Raw genomic sequence first — 15,817 nt, 5'->3', positions numbered from 1 at the left:
CAATTGCTCTGCCCAACAGCAGAGCAGGACAGCACAGATCTGATGATTTAACAGATCCCAGGAAGGATTTTCAGGGCAAACATCGTGGATGGGAGTGTCCATCAAACCTAACCAGTCCCCCTGCTTGTCTGCTGAGCTGAAGTCAGAGGCAGCAGCTGATGTTTGGATGTGTTTGAGCTGCAGAGTGCAGGGACAGGAGCACCCAGGGCCCTTCTGCAGAGGAGCTGCAAATCCCAGTTCAAGGCCAGTGGGATTCTGTGACGGTGCTCACAGGGGTTTTCAGGTGAGGGAAGAGACGAGAATGTTGACTCTATGTTCAGAAGGTTTGATTTGTTATTTTATGATATATATTACATTAAAACTATACTAAAAAGAATAGAAGAAAAAGTTTCATTTCAGAAGGCTAGCTAAGCTAAGAAGAGAATAGGAAAGAATGCAAACAAAGGTCTGTGGCTCGGACAGAGAGAGAGAGCCAGCTCTGCCGTGACTGGTCACTAATTCCAAACATCCACAGGAGACCAATCACAGATCCACCTGTTGCATTCCACAGCAGCAGATAACCATTGTTTACATTCTGTTTCTGAGGCTTCTCAGCTCCTCAGAAGGAAAACTCCTAAAGAAGGATTTTTAATGAAAAGATGTCTGCGACAGGATTCCACCAGTTTAGAGCCCAGCCAGGGTGTCTGTGCTGATAACCAGGCTGTGTGATAAAGGCACACCTGCCACTTCAAGCAATAAACAACCCAAACCTTAAATTGGGATATTTATTTCTTAGGATCAATAAATGACAAATTAAAATACCATACAGTACAAAGGCTATATCAGGAATTAACCATTTCAGTACACTTTGATCAGTAAATACAGTATCAATAATAGCATGTTACACTGAAAGAGAGTTTCCCATTGCCATACAGGAGGATTCCACGTCCTCTTCTTTCCCTTTGTCACAGAAAATATCACAAAGTAGACACTGACACACTTTTAACATTCATTTTTTTCCCCATTGAGCAACAGGCCACAAAAAAAAAAAATAAAGCACATCAACATTTTGTATCTCAGAATAAAATAAAAATAAAAAGGTGCACTTCAAAAATATTTGCCATAAATACAATATGTGCAGGACTATCAGGTGGCACAGCTGGGGAAGGACTCTGGATCACAAAGCCAGGACACAGCATCATGAAATTTTGGATCAGCAATTTCTACTTTTTAAGCAAATCCAGACTGAGAACAGGAAGAGTGGGTGAGCTGTGATATGTGAAGAACCAGACAGAGCTCCAGCAGACACAGCTTTGGTTAAAGAGTCACCAAAAACACATCCAGGAGGACACTGGGCTGACACAGCACACCCAGGGCTGCTTCACTGGATGCTGGAAATGCAAAGGTCCTGCTCTTGTTGTGCTCACAGCATGTGCCCTGCCAACCCTCCTGGCTGATTTCCCATTGAGTTCTCTCCTGAAAAGCTCGCTGAAGTGAGGCCTCATGCACCTTGCAGAAAAAGACAAGCTCAGCAGAGCACTCCTGCACTGATGGACTGGGCCTGTGGTGAGAAAGTCCTGTCTGGGGGACATTTCTGAATAGCAAAATTACTTTATAAACCTGATTTCACACTCTGCTAAGCTGATGGCTCTGGCAAGGGCACTCTGAAGAGAAACAAAGCCTCAAAATAACGTTTGAAGGGGTCACTTGATAGACTTTCTTCAGAATGGGATTTCTCAGAATCCACCTGGCAGCACTTCACATCTGTGGGGTCCACAGATTTTATTCTTTTTTTAGTCAAAGCAAACAGTTCCAAACACAGGGAATTTGCATAGATGAGCAGAGGCCCCAAAACTCACCTCTGCTTTGGTGAAGAGTGCAGCCAAGGCAGGGACACAATGGATGGGAGTTTTTCTGTCTAATGGCAAAAGCCATCCACATGAGATTAAATTAAAAAACCTTTTTGGGTTCGCAGTTCAGTCACTGTTGAAAGGCATCTAAAGAACCATTTCTCTGGTAAATATGGGACAGTTTGTACCTTTTTCTTCTCTACTGTATCAGCTTTCTTTTACAAGGCCAAGTTGGACAGGGCTTGGAGCAACCTGGTCTAGGGAAAAGTGTCCCTGCCCATGGCAGGGGTTTGGAACTGGATCATCTTTAAGGTCCCTTCCAACCTAAACTGTCCAGTGATTCCCTGGAAATCATGAAACCATCTGGTTTGAATCAGCTATCCTCACTTCTTTGAGCTTAAGGGATCCACATCTCTAAGCTGAATATAGCAAAATTAGGTAAGGAGGGAAGAGAGGATGAAACCAGCTGTAATTTACACTGCTCAGCTCAAGGTTGTCAGATTTGGCCAGTGGAAGAGGTAGCTTTGAGCTGCAATCTCAGATTAAGGCCATGGACCTAGGTCTGCTTTCCTGTCAAACTGCAAGAACGGAGCTGTAGAAGTCAGCAAACCACTTGGATAAATCCCCCAAATTCCCCCAGCTCTTCAGCACTCAAGTAGTCCAAGAAACACTGTAGAAAGAGTTTATGATAAGTTCACTTTTACTCCAGCTTTTTCCCACTGTCATGTCAAACCAAAACTAAACCTGCCAGCTTCTCTGAGCTGTGATCAAATATTCTGTAAGCTGCCTGTGTATCTCAGCAGTGAAAATCTAAACCAAGCATCTTAGTGAAAGAACAATTTTTGTACAGTGTTTTCTAAGATAATCAACATTTCAGCAAGTTGGTGTTGAACAAGTGTAGTAATAATGTTTAATATTTCAAAGCAAATGAGACATGCAGGGTGTTAAATGGTAATGAAAGTCAAAGCAATGCAGTTACAGCTTCCCTGGGAGGTTTCAGAAAGCTCCTCCCAGCTGCTGGCTGTATTTAGAGGTGAAGTAAAATAATTTGAGTAATCCAGAAACTTTTGAAGTGTCTTGCCTGGAAGGCCAATGTTACATGTGTGACATCAAGACTCCTCTTTCTCTCAAGGCAGATTTTTCCCCTCTCCTGTTCATTGCACCTGGATTTTGCCACTAGGCAGGATGAGCATGTCTTCTTCCAACCTGCCCAGATCATTTCACACACACCACACACACAAAATTCTTGCTGTTTTCTCACAGATTTCCTTCTGAAGAGATCAGTCTCCCTTATTCCTCTTTGTTTCAACTTATTTATTTGTGTGCCACTACCTGTTTTCTTTGTCAAAAAGAAGTCAACAGTCCATGAGCAACAAAAGTGCTTGGTCAAATATAATCTCTGCCCTCTGCTTGGTACAACCAGGGCAAGAAATCACAAGAAGGCATGACAGAACAGAGCTTGCAGTTTGGCTGAATCAGAAGGAACTGAAGCCCCAGTGGCTTTTATTTTGAGCCCTTTCTTTTGCAGGGATTCTGTACTAGGCATTAAAATCACCTCCCATCCCTGGCAGGTGTGGCTGATGGGATGCCGTGGCAGCCAGCAGGGTACAGGTTCTAAATGACAAAATAAAATACCATACAGGTTCTAAATGCCTCAAAAGTAGTCATTCATCACCAAAAACTCACACCCAATGCCCGCAAATGGGTTTTTCCACTTTGTGCTGAGCCCAACAGGACCTAAACCACAAGTCTATTGAGTTGGATTCAATGATTCTTGTGAGTTCCTTCCAACTTGACCTGTTCTGTGATTCTGTGATGCAACATCTGCAGCAGGAGATGTCACCAGTGGTGCTGGTCTCCATCACTGTGTGACCCTCACCTCCAACACTGGGACTCCAGTTGGGGACCACAGGTGCTCATTAGCTGAAGGGTGACATGGGCAAAGCCCAGAAAGGCAAACTGAGACAACTCTTCTGCTTTGTCACCTTTCAGAGGCAAGTCCTGCTCTCCTGATGATGTGTGGTGTGAAAGGGGACACCAGGTCACCACCAGCACAGGGTGATTGGTCAGCTCCAAGTTGTGCAGGTCACCATCTGGGCAAAAAGCCCTTTAGCTTGTCCCTGAGCCCTGTTGTTTCAGTACTAAAGACTCTGGAGCAATTTGTTGTATCATATAAGGGGCCATCAGAGGTGGAACCATATGGGACAAAAGCTCAAGCTCTCCTTACCTCCTCTCTTAAATTTCAAAGAGAATTTTCAGGTCTTGTTTCTGTTCCTCTGGCTTGTTAAAAGAAAGTGGGTTTAGAGCAAAGACTCCCCAGTTTAGTGTTTCTTATGCTCTGCATTTGAACTATGTAAATATTAGAGGTGCAGATGGGTGTGCCAACAGTTCTGGTAGCAAAAAGTAATACAAGAAAAGGTAGAACAAGAGGACCTGCTGCCTACAACTGCTATATATGAGATGTCAGCCTTGTGGAAATGGCAAGGAAACAAGTAAAACTGGAATAAGAATGGGAAAGAGCTGAAGGTCCCACAGAAATGGGGCAAATTGCTCTTATCTCAGCAGCCTGGAGCCCTCATGATCTCAGAGTTTTCTCATCTCTTAATGCAAGCCAGCAAACTGTTCTCCCTGGTAAAAAATAAGATTTGGCTGTATGGCAAAAGGAAGATTTTTCCATTTCTGTTCATTTTCAGCGCTCCATCTGGGCACAGCCTCTGCATTCTTGACTTTGCCAGAGACTTTGCTGCAGTGGTGCCAAAGCCAGGCACTGTGGATGCCCTAAAGCCAAAGGTGACCCCACTCCCCAGGCCACAGCCACCCCAGCCTAGGTAAGGCATCATCTGTTCTTATTTAATTTCAAGGAGCCAGAGAGGCTCTCTTGAGCACCTCAGTCATATTCCTCACAATGGAGATACATTTCTAAAATAACCACCTGGCTCCCTGAGTTTTCGCTCCTCGTTCATTGAACATCCCACAGATGAGCACATCCATTCTCCAAGAACATCCTTTTCTGCTCAAACTTCTTTCTCCTCATCAAACCCTCTGCTTGGTGCCACCAGGAGATGTGATCACAAACCCTTGGATGTGGACATGGCATCTCTGCACTGAGAAAAGGATGAAATGCAGAACAGTTTTGCCTAAGTTGAACACATTTTGGCTTCCCAGTTAACACCACATCTGGATTTATGCCAGACTGAAGTTACAATACATGTAGACATTACTCACAAGAGGCAAGGCCAATGCTTGAAAATAACCTCAAAGTTACTGGCAGAACAAAGCCTATTTTTTCCAACAAAAATGACTTTGCTAAACACATTTGTGTTAGGTGAATTTGGAGACCATGCATGGAAGTCACAGAGGCCTCTCTCAAGTTTTGACTCCACGATGAATTGCGTTCCTCCTCCTCCTCCTTTGGCTTCAGTATGTAGTTTCCCTTGTGACCTGGCTGGAAAATGTGTGGTTGCTGGAGATGCTGTTGGATTTCCTGGTGAAGGCCAGTCGTTTCTTCTTCTTCCTCCATGGCAGGCACAGGATGGTGAGTGTGGAGAGGAAGATCTGGCGGAAGTTTGCCGACACCAAGTTGTAGAGGATGGGGTTGATTGCTGAGCTGACGTAGAAGAGGACGTTTGTCAGCATGTAGAAGTAGTGGTAGAAGTTGTAAAGGAAACTGGAAGAACAGACGAAAGAGAAAAATCTGAGTGTGAAGAGCTCAAATTCACAAAGGTGAGAAAAACATGAGCTGCTTTCCAGCTAACCTTCCTAGGCTGCAAACATGAGCTTACCAGAGGTGCCTGGGCCACCACAACCCACTACATCTCCAACTGGAACTGGTCAAACATGGACCAGATGCCTCCATGAAGATATTGCCCCACTCACCAGCAGTTAGAGGCTTATTTAAGCCCTGCATCCAGACAAGATATTTACCTCATGCACTCATTTTCCTTTGGAAGTAGTCATTCTGGAACCCGAGGAGCCAGATGGAAATTCACTTCTGTGTCATACATACACATTAGCTTGACTTTTTTGGCTGCAGTTCTGATCTACAGAGGTTGCAGAAGAGCCAAACTCCAGGAACAGATGCATCTCTCTCCTCCCTCTGGCAGTGAGAGCAGCATCAGCTCATTCAATGGGTCCCTGGGTTGGGATTTGTCCATAACGTGGGACAGCATTTCCTGTTCTGGGGGCAAACTGATGATAGCATGCTTCTGAAACACATCCTAACCACCACAATTTAATGTTTTCAACTAGAACTGGTTGAAAATGTTTTATTATCTTTTATGCTTTTGGATATATCTTTCCTTGGGCCAACTAAGAACAACAGCCCTGAGCTGGTAAAGCATTTATAAACACCACGGGTCTCATTTTCAGGAAGATGTCCCTCAGAATCATTTATCTTGGTGAAAATTGCAGATCTTTTTTCTAGTCTGAGCAGTGTCTTTACAAAAGATAAATAGAGGAGTGCTGGACTGTGTTGCCCATCCCTCCACACCCCCTCAGCACTGCCAAGGGCTGCATGGCCCATCCAGTCCTTACAAGCAGAGTTTCTCTGTGTAGTTATGAAGAATTAATATTGCAAAAATTTCTCTTATTCAGGGGCAAGGTACATGTGTTTATAAATGAACATGCCAAGCTGCTGCAAACTCTTGGTTAGCCACCAGACTGATAGTTCACTATCATTTTGTAAATTCAGTGTTTTCCTAAAATTAATCATGGTTTTAAAAAGAAGAAAAAATATTATGTGAACACAGCCACAATGCAAAAATTCCCACTAACTGCAGACAGACTTCTCTACCCCTCTTGCTCAAAGCAAGTGCAGTCATTACATAATTGAACAGTGCCTTAAGTGCTTTTCATATAGGAAAGCAAAGAAAAAACAAGAATTTGTCCCAGTGTGTGCCTAGAGCTGTGTTTTCATGAGTGAAGATAGATGTTGGATTTTATTGTGGTTGGATCCACAATCCCATTCAGTAGACTGCTATATCCTAATTTATTATATTTTGAGTCTGGAATTGAGAGAATTTAATTTATTTATTGTTGTTCTGCTTTTTGGCATTGTAGATTTTTCTTTCCTTTCCCTTGAAAGAAACAGGCCTGGTCTCAGGGAGAGCAGGGGTGTAACACCATGGGAGGAGACACAAGAGAGCATCCCTTGGCATCTCAGCCTTCCTCAGTGTGTGTCCCCAGACAGCATTAGCTCTTAATGACATATTTAAAAATAATAATTAGTTTTGTGGCTGCTTTGCTGGAGAGCCTAGCCTGGTGCCTCAGAAAGGAGCAGGGGGTGCCTTGGCACATCTGTGAGCAGCGTCCGTGCAATTATCCCGGAATTCTCTGACAATCTGGGCATTTCCTAATCAGCAGCAACTGCTGGCATTTCATTTTGATCCACTCTCTGCAAAACCCAGTAAATAACCTGGCCCAGCCTCAGTAAGTAGCACAGCCATTCCCCCACCTGTGTCATCTCCCCTGTCAGAGAGGAAATGTGGCCTCATGGAGCTAAATTGTGTGCTGACAGGAGCTGCTGCATCTTAGGGCTGGGGATCAATATCTCTGCACAGAGACTGAAATCCACTCTGGGTGTACCAACCTCCCTGTCCAAATGTCATTTCATCAAGGGCTGCCAGACTGAAGCCTGTGCTTGCAGCCCTAAGGAGAAGGAGGGGCTGATGGTACCTTTTGGTTCAAAATAATGCTTCCTGAGGGATTTAGGTAAAACAAAATTCTTAATTTGCCTGGCAAACACTGAGACATCCAAAAGAAAAAAACAAAACAAAACAGCAATTAGGTTGGATTTAGGTAAAACAAAAACTCTTAATTTGCCTGGCAAACACTGAGACATCCAAAAGACAAACCAAAACAGCAATTTGGTTTTTGTGATGGAGTTCGCAGGGGTCTAAGGATGAGGGAAGAGATGAGGATTTGACTCCATGTTTCAGAAGGCTTGATTCATTATTTTATGATATATATTATATTAAAACCATACTAAAAGAATAGAAGAAAGGATTTCATCAGAAGGCTAGCTAAGAATAGCAAAAGAATGAATGATAACAAAGGCTTGTGACTGACCGAGACAGTCTGGACAGCTGGGCTGTGATTGGCCATTAATTAGAAACAACCACATGAGACCAATCACAGATGCACCTGTTGCATTCCACAGCAGCAGATAACCATTGTTTACATTTTGTTCCTGAGGCCTCTCAGCTTCTCAGGAGGAAAACTCCTAAGGAAAGGATTTTTCATAAAACATGTCTATGACAGGTTTTGAGACTTGAACCCCTTGGCTGGAGAACATCTTTGTTCCCAGATCCCCACCTCCATCTCCACACCTGGGGGTGCCCTGGAATCCCCAGCCCAGCCTGAGCCCCCAGCCTGTCCTGGCATGGGGGGACCATGTCCCCAAATTGTGACTCACTCTGTCCAGTGGCTGGAGGGGACATAGCAGAACATGAGGCGCCGTATGTGGTAAGGGAGCCAGCAGACCACGAAGGCAATCACCACAGCACCTGCAAGGCAGGAAAAGAGCCTTAACTTTGTGAGCAGCTCTCCATCAGGCTGAAAAAGGGACCTGTCTGCTTGGGTTTAATTGCTGTAACTGTTTTCCTGCAGCCCCACTTGTTCTTGTGTTGCTGTAGTGCAAAGAATTGATAACCCTGAGGGACAAGCAGCCTGCAAATGTCTGTAAAAACAAGCAAAACAGAAGTAATGGAGAACAGCACTAAGCACTGGGGCAGGGACATGAGGAAAAGAAGGTACAGATGAAGGACTGGCCATGCCTGGCTCCTGGCTCAAAGGAAACTCTGTTTGCATCTGAATTTCACGCCCTTGTGGCACAGGGTTTTTGTCCATGGTATTCACAGAGACAGCTGGTGTATGTTTTCCATCCAGGTAGATAGGGAGCCAGGGCCACTCTAATCCCATTAGTTTGTTACTACTGGAGCCACTGGCCACAGTGCTGAGCATCATTAAACTGCTCTTTCTAGTGGCAGGGCTCATCCTTTTGTTCTACATTTGTGCCATACCTGAGATTACAACGTGTTTGGGTCTGGACTTTGTTATAATAAAAATGATCAATTAAAGGGTAAGCAGAGAAAGACACTGTTGCTTTTTTCCTTTCCAGATTCTGAGGAATATCAGACAATGGAAAATAAAATGCAACAACTCTGAGGCATAAAAGTGCTGCTGATAGAGCGCAGTTGTCAGTCTGGATTAAAAAGCAGATCTATCAGGCAATCAAGAGAAAGATTTGTTTCTTTTGTAATATGTGTTTCAACTTCCGTATGGAGCAGCAGGATTCTGGCAGAATCCTAGCAGGAAATAAAGAAATCTCAGTTAAAACGTAACACAATAAAAGGCAAGAAGAAAATAAAAGCTAAATAAAATAATTAAGTTATTTTTGGTCCCAAATTTGCTCTACAGACAACAAGGGACGCATCACTCTTGTCCTTTATGTGACCTGTAAGGGGCTGGGAAGCAGCAAAGCTCTGCTCCAGAGTGAGGTACCACAAATGTGGATTTGGCATGTGGAGCCAAAGGCTGGGGGGTTTTCTGCCTTGGAGTTAAAAATATTTATGTGGATATGTCCCAAACCCAGACACTGTCATCCCACAGGGACCAGGTTGTAGCTCAAGGAGATGTTTCCCTTGGATAATGCAGTCCAGGAGGAATAAGTCTGGCTGTGGCTGCATCTCCCCATCACTGATGCTTAGCTAAGAGGCACAGGAGAGCAGAAATTAGAAAATCCCTGGTGTCCAGCTCCCTACTCCCACCCTACTCCAACTCCATGAGCTCCCTCTCTCAAACACACAGCTAACAGTGGAGAAGGTTCTATTCCATGATGCATGACAGCATCTTCCAGGAATGCTGCAAAAGCCATTTATCCAATAAAGATTTAAGCAACTGAAGGGACGTGTTTTAGAAAGAAGGCTAGAGGGTCTGTTTTTATTCTCTTGTCCAAGTGAATTCATTTTTTCAAACTGTTTTTTTGGCCGCTCTCTGGCCACAGTGATCACAGATGTAACTCATCACTGCATAGCCTGCAGCCCTTCAGATGCCATCAAGTGAATGAATTTGACCTGTGTCTGATCCTTCCCTGAAGAGCTCTGATGGGACTTTGGCAGGAGAGCCCCTGCACGATGTGTGGCACAGGAGAGGTGGGGACATCCCCTGGGAGGTCGGTGGGAGCGTGGCTGCCTGCCTTGCTCCTTCACATTTCTACTTTTGGCCACCTCCAGAAATCCATTTCTCTGCTGGATGGGCCTTTGGTTTGCCCTGTCATTCTTCAGGAGATCCCTCCCAGGGGCTGCAGGAGAAGCAAAACTCTCCAGCCTCTCCTCCTGCATCCGTCAGCCTCGGGCTGAGGGGAACGAGCCAACACCACAGCTCCAGCCCATCTGCTCTCCCAGCGCCTGCACAGGATTAGCTGCACTTTCAGGCTGCAAAAGCAGCCTCCAAACACAGGTTCATTCAGGCACATCTTAATTTTTGCAGAAACCTCCACACTCTGGCACTTCTCAGCTGCTCACCCCTGTGTGCAGCTCTTTAGGAACGGCAGGATCCAGATTCTTTCCACAGCCAATTATAAGAATCTCACACATCTGCTTGTTAAATTTACCAACACGTTAAATCAAAGTGGTTTTCTCCTGGTAAATGATCTCTGCTTCTTCTGCTGCTCAGGCAATGCTGCGCCAAATAATATGGATCTATAGTAACAAAAACACAAATTGAGGGGAGTATCTGCTTAACATCAGCAATTAAGCGATCTGTGATAATTCTGTAATACCACACGCAATCACTCCGCAATTAAATCTCTATTAAACATGTGAAGTGCACTGGAGACACTTCTGGTCTGATTTGGAAGTCCCAGCTGGGTGACACACTGTGCAGTTCTGCGCTGCACAGATTAGGAGATCCCGACCTGAATTTGTCACCCTTAATCCGTATGTTTTCATTTTATCATACAAGGGATCAGGCAGATTTAGGGTGGCAATCCTGCCCTCTTGGCTCCTCTCCCCTGGGAGGAATATGAAACATGAGACTGTGTTAACTTTCACCTAATAGAGAATGAAAATTCCCTTTTCTCCCAGATACCTGGTTCCTTCTCCTGTCAAAATGGTTGAGCTGTAAAACAAATCCTGGGCAAACCATCTGCCAAAATGAATTTTTATTGTTGTTATGAGCTCCTAGGACGTGTTCTTCATCATCAAAAGCTTGACACATGGGTTCCTTTGGTGGAGTAAGAAGGAGCAGATCAGCCTACTGGAGCTGAGCACTGCAGGGGAAGGGTTTGACTCAATATGTGATGGGGTCACTGTCCAGGATGGTGTTTGTGAGGTTGGAGATTTCCTGCCTTTATTTTTTGAACTAAAAATAAACCAGACACATCCCTCACTTCTAATTAATTCAATAAGGTTCTAATAGGAGCAGAGCTGCTCCATGAGCTTCTGATATTTCCCATAATTGAGCAAATGAAGTGCCAAACCTCAAGGCTGGGGAGTGGATGTGGGACCCCAGCAGGATGATCCCAGTGTGCCAGGGGTGTCAGGGAATGATCCTTTCACCAATGTATGCCCTCATTTCCCTTCTAAATCAAACTCCCAATTTAAATGCGCATTAAACCATGAATTATTACATCCTGTGTTTTTCTATTTTGTCCTATTATGGCTCTTTTCACTGTCTGTTTGAACTGCATGCCAAGGAAGAAGGGGAGAGGAAGGAGGAGTGGCAGAGGACGAGCCCTGGTTTGTTTTTCCTTCAGAAGTCCTGCAGAGAGAAACATCAAGTCTGACTGACATCTTTTTCATTGAGAGGAGATTTAAACTATGCCAGTCTCTACTCTCAGACTCAACTGGACATGGCAGCAATCCTGGAAGTTAAACTCCATTAAATCACACTGAGTGTTCTATTTTGCCTTGTGTGTACCCTGGGCTGAGGCTGGGGACTGCCCTGCCCCAGGAGCTCCTCTGGGTTAGCACATGCACAGGGAGGGCACCATGAGTAGGAAGGGCAGGGTTTGGCTGGTTTGGCTGAGCTCAGGAGTGGGCTCAGGAGGGGTTTGCAGCCGCCATGCCCTGGTGGGGCCATGTGAGGTTCACAGTGACTCAGAGCCCTGGGACAAGGACGGGTGAGGAGCCACAGCCGCTGACTCACCCGGAGCTGCTGCGGCACAAAGCTGGGCTGGGCTGGGCTGGTGTTCTCCTCCTCTTCCTCCTCCTCCTCCTCCTCCAGCCCCTCTGGGATGCTGAGTCACAGCCCTGCAGCCTCGGGTGGCCCTGGGCGAGGGTATCCCTCTGTCCTGTCCTCCTTTCTCCAGGAGAGGCAGAAAAGGGATGCTATTCCTTCTTAAAACCACCCCTGCTGCTGCTAAGGCCTTCAGAGAGGCTCGGATCCATCTCCCCTTGATAGTTTTGTCCAGGCTATTTCAGCCAATTTCTTTCTTTTTCTCTGCACTTGAAGGGGATCTGAGCCACATACAGATGTGGAGCAGCGCAGTGGAATTCCTGAGCAAAGGCAGGAGCTGTCTGGGGAGGTGTTGGCCCCCCTGAACAGCAGCTCTCAGCTTTTTCTGTGCTTCAGACTCATCCCAAACGCTGCCCAGGGGGTGCACACCCACCGGCTGGTACTAATGAGGTTTGAAAAAGGTTATCAGGGTGGTTTTTGGAGAAACAATCCTTGTAAATCCCAGTCTCCTGGGTTTTGTATACTTATTTAGTATATGCCATTACAAGAGAAGCTCTCCCAAAGATCTGTTTGACCTGAGAGTGGTGAAAGCTGGGCCAGTGCAGGCACCGCTGGCACTGCCTCCTTAAACCTTGGGGTGCTGTTTATATTAACATGATGTTCTACCTGACAGGCTCCTGGCAATATTTATATCAGCAGGCCCCAAAGTAGGGGTTGAAGGAGCCCAGTAAAATTAAAACTACTTATGCTGGCATTTGGGTCATGAGGCTGTGGAATAAAGGATTTCCATAAAAGTCAGTAACAATCAGCAGGGTTTGGGGACCACCAGCATGAACCAGGAGTACTCAGGAGAGCAAAGAAGAAACTGGAAGTAACAGTGAGCTTGAGAAGTCCTCAGCTCCTTTAAACACCACAGAAAACACACAACATTTACTGGATACAATCCCCTAATTCTCCTGAATGTATGATCAAAAAAACCCCAAGTTCTTCTTTATTAGTGAAAGTGAGACAGCACAGAGAATGGAAAAACCTTTTGGCATTCAAAATCAACATATTTCACCCAGACTGTATTCTCCAGTCCTGATTTTTAATGGCTTCAGATGACAGACTCGAAAATAGATGTGAATTCCTGCCCCAGCTCACACCAGTGGTTAATCATCCCCTGGCACCAGTTCCATCCATAAGGGGCAAGGCAGAAAATGCAGATTAAAGCTGGCCCAAGAACAGGCACTAGCAAGCAGCACAGCACTGCTGTCCCAGTGCACACTGGGGTCTCTTCCCAAGTTTCCTTCCAAGGTAATTATTCTTTTGTAAATTAGAGAAGAGGTTGCTTGATTCCATTTAAACGTCATTCGTGCCATTTCCCCTGGGGATGTCTGGATTTTTGGAGGAGAAGGAAGAAGAAAGGCAGAGAATTTCCTCTTTCAAAGGTAAAGAAGGGATCCCATTTTATCCTCACCACATTCAAGTCTCTTTCTATTTGGTGAGATCAGGTGTAACCCGAACTGCCTTCCTCTGCCGCCCTTTCTTCTTTCCCCTCCAGTTTTGAGTTTCACATATCCGTTGTTCCTCCCAGAACAGTTTCTGCTCATCAAAGGGACCCTGGAGCTGTATTCACTGCATGCTTCCACACTGACTGAAGCCCTGGCAAGACTTCATGTTCAGAATCACATTAGTTAACTTTTTAAACACTCACACTGTCACGGCTTAACACCTGGAAAATCTGCTTTCAGGGCATGGCCAAAGCTGGAGTTTCCTGCAGAGATGCAGCCACAAGAACCTGCAATTCCTTCAGGAATGCAGTGCCAGGCCAAGCAAAGGGAGAGGGGAAAAAAGAGACTCCCTGCCCCAAGAGGCACAGCCACCCCTGGTTTTTGCTCCTTGGAGGGTGTTTATAGAGCACTCTGATGCCCGTTTTATCTCACTTGGCAGGCTGCAAAGTAAACCTACAACTACAAACATCTCTGGGAAATATATACAATTGTTAAATGGGTAATTTATCCTCCCAAATTTCAGTGTGACACTTCAGCTGTTAAAATCAGCTTCTACTCAAGCTTAATGCCACAGGGGTTTTGCTGAACTCCACTTGGAGTTGCTCAGACTTTTTATTAGAGATACAAACTGCCATGAAATTTATTCCTTTCTTGAAAAGAAATTATTCATGAACAAATAAATCTGCTTTCCTTAGAATATAGGAATTATGAAATACAACTGTTTAAGGAGTTTTAGGCTGGTGCTCTTCTGTGTATTGGGGCTGCAAAGTATGAGAAATTCCTGCTTGTAGGCTGGTTAAACTAAATCTCATGGCAATATTCTCCTCCTGAAATGAATAACTCAGACTTGGAGCATTGCTGAGGAGAAATGAATGGACTCTTCAAAGTGTTTGTTCAGAGGGGAATTATTAATGCACAAATTAATGAAATACATGGATACATCATTAATTCTTGGCCTTTGTCTTGTATTACTTGACAAAATACAGAGGCCCCAATAATTTAAAAATTCACAGATGTTCAGTAAAAAATGCATCGTGATTTCATCTGCTAAGAGGCATTTTACTGAAGGATCACCCAGCCAGCTGTGGGAGACTGAAGGATATTCTTTTAATTGGCTAAACCCTTAACTGCTTTGTAATTGCTTTCACTAAGCAGCTTCAGTGACAGAGCAAACGCTACCTGGAACTGATTACATTTTAATAGGCTTAGCCAACGTCCCCCGTGCAAAGCCTCCCCTTGATGTCCATCAATTTGTCTCAGTGTCGTTATCAGAGCTCAGCTGTGCCATTCAGTAACTCCTGCCTTCCTTCCATCCACGTGGGAATGGTCTGACAGGCAGCAGGAGCTGCTGAGGGCTGCCTGGAGGAGAAGGGGCTGCAGGCAGGGGTATTGGTGGGGGTATCAGTCCATGCCCCAAAACTGCCCCATTTCCAGAAGACATTTTGGCTGAACAGGGCTTTCATTCTGAGCCAAGCTCAAATACACACTGATTTTTGAGCAGCATAGATAATTTGGGCTGTTCAGCCTGGGGTTGTTCAGCGCCTAAAGGAGCTCCAAGCAGGCTGGAGAGGGACTTGGGACAAGGGCCTGGAGTTACAGTACGGGGGAGTGGATTTAGAGTGAAAGAAGGAAGGGTTAGACTGGATATTAAGAAGAAATTCTTCCCTGTGAGGGTGGGGAGGCCCTGGTACAGGGTGCCCAGAGAAGCTGTAGCTGCCCCTGGATCCCTGGAAGTGTCCAAGGCCAGGCTGGACAGGGCTTGGAGCAACCTGGGATAATGGAAGGTGTCCCTGTCCATGGCAGGGGTGGAATGAGATGAGCTTTAAGATCCCTTCCAACCCAAACCATTCCATGATTCTATGATTGCTCTGGTGTGTGCATACATGTGAGTATTTAAGGTTATTTAGAATTTTATCAAGTGATTGGCATATCAGGCTGTGCAATCAGAAAATGCTCATACTCCTGTGAAGCATCTCACAGCTTTGGGAGACTCAGCATTCCAGGGCTCCAGCATAGCCAAGGAATAGCAACACAACCTGGAGGTGGTTTAATGGAAGGAATTGGATGGGTGAAGGAGAGTGTGGTGTTGCAGTCTGATGCAGTTTCCTCTTTCAGCTATCCCAGTCCTTTCCCAGGTGTGCCAATACCTTCTCCCTTCCCCTTGCTGGCTGCTGTCCGTCAAGCTTCACATTCCAGCGAGGGCGTCGTGTGATTGGTGAAGTTCAACAGATGCCCCTCAGCCCGGGGGTCATTGGCCTAGCCAAGTGTCATTTGTCCCCTGAGCCTTCCCCCCTTCCTGCCTGGTGGGTGGCACACCTA

The 15,817-nt window shown here is 45.4% G+C and overlaps 1 protein-coding gene across 1 annotated transcript in view; it reads right to left on the bottom strand.

Annotated features, from left to right (window-relative positions):
• Nucleotides 1-750: 750 nt before the first annotated feature.
• Nucleotides 751-15,817, bottom strand: part of NTSR1 (neurotensin receptor 1) — a 66,589-nt gene continuing 51,522 nt past the window's right edge. The window contains exons 4-5 of the mRNA XM_031058045.1: nt 8,242-8,332; nt 751-5,496 (exon numbers count right to left, since the gene is read on the bottom strand). Coding sequence (XP_030913905.1) covers nt 5,247-5,496; nt 8,242-8,332 — 341 coding nt within the window. The 3' untranslated portion in view covers nt 751-5,246. The remainder of the gene's footprint in view (nt 5,497-8,241; nt 8,333-15,817) is intronic.

Source organism: Geospiza fortis, unplaced genomic scaffold, assembly GCF_000277835.1.
Source record: "Geospiza fortis unplaced genomic scaffold, GeoFor_1.0 scaffold188, whole genome shotgun sequence".
NCBI classification, from domain to species: domain Eukaryota; kingdom Metazoa; phylum Chordata; class Aves; order Passeriformes; family Thraupidae; genus Geospiza; species Geospiza fortis.
The sequence above is the reverse complement of the archived record's forward strand: the minus strand, read 5'-3'. Positions and strand labels throughout refer to the sequence as shown.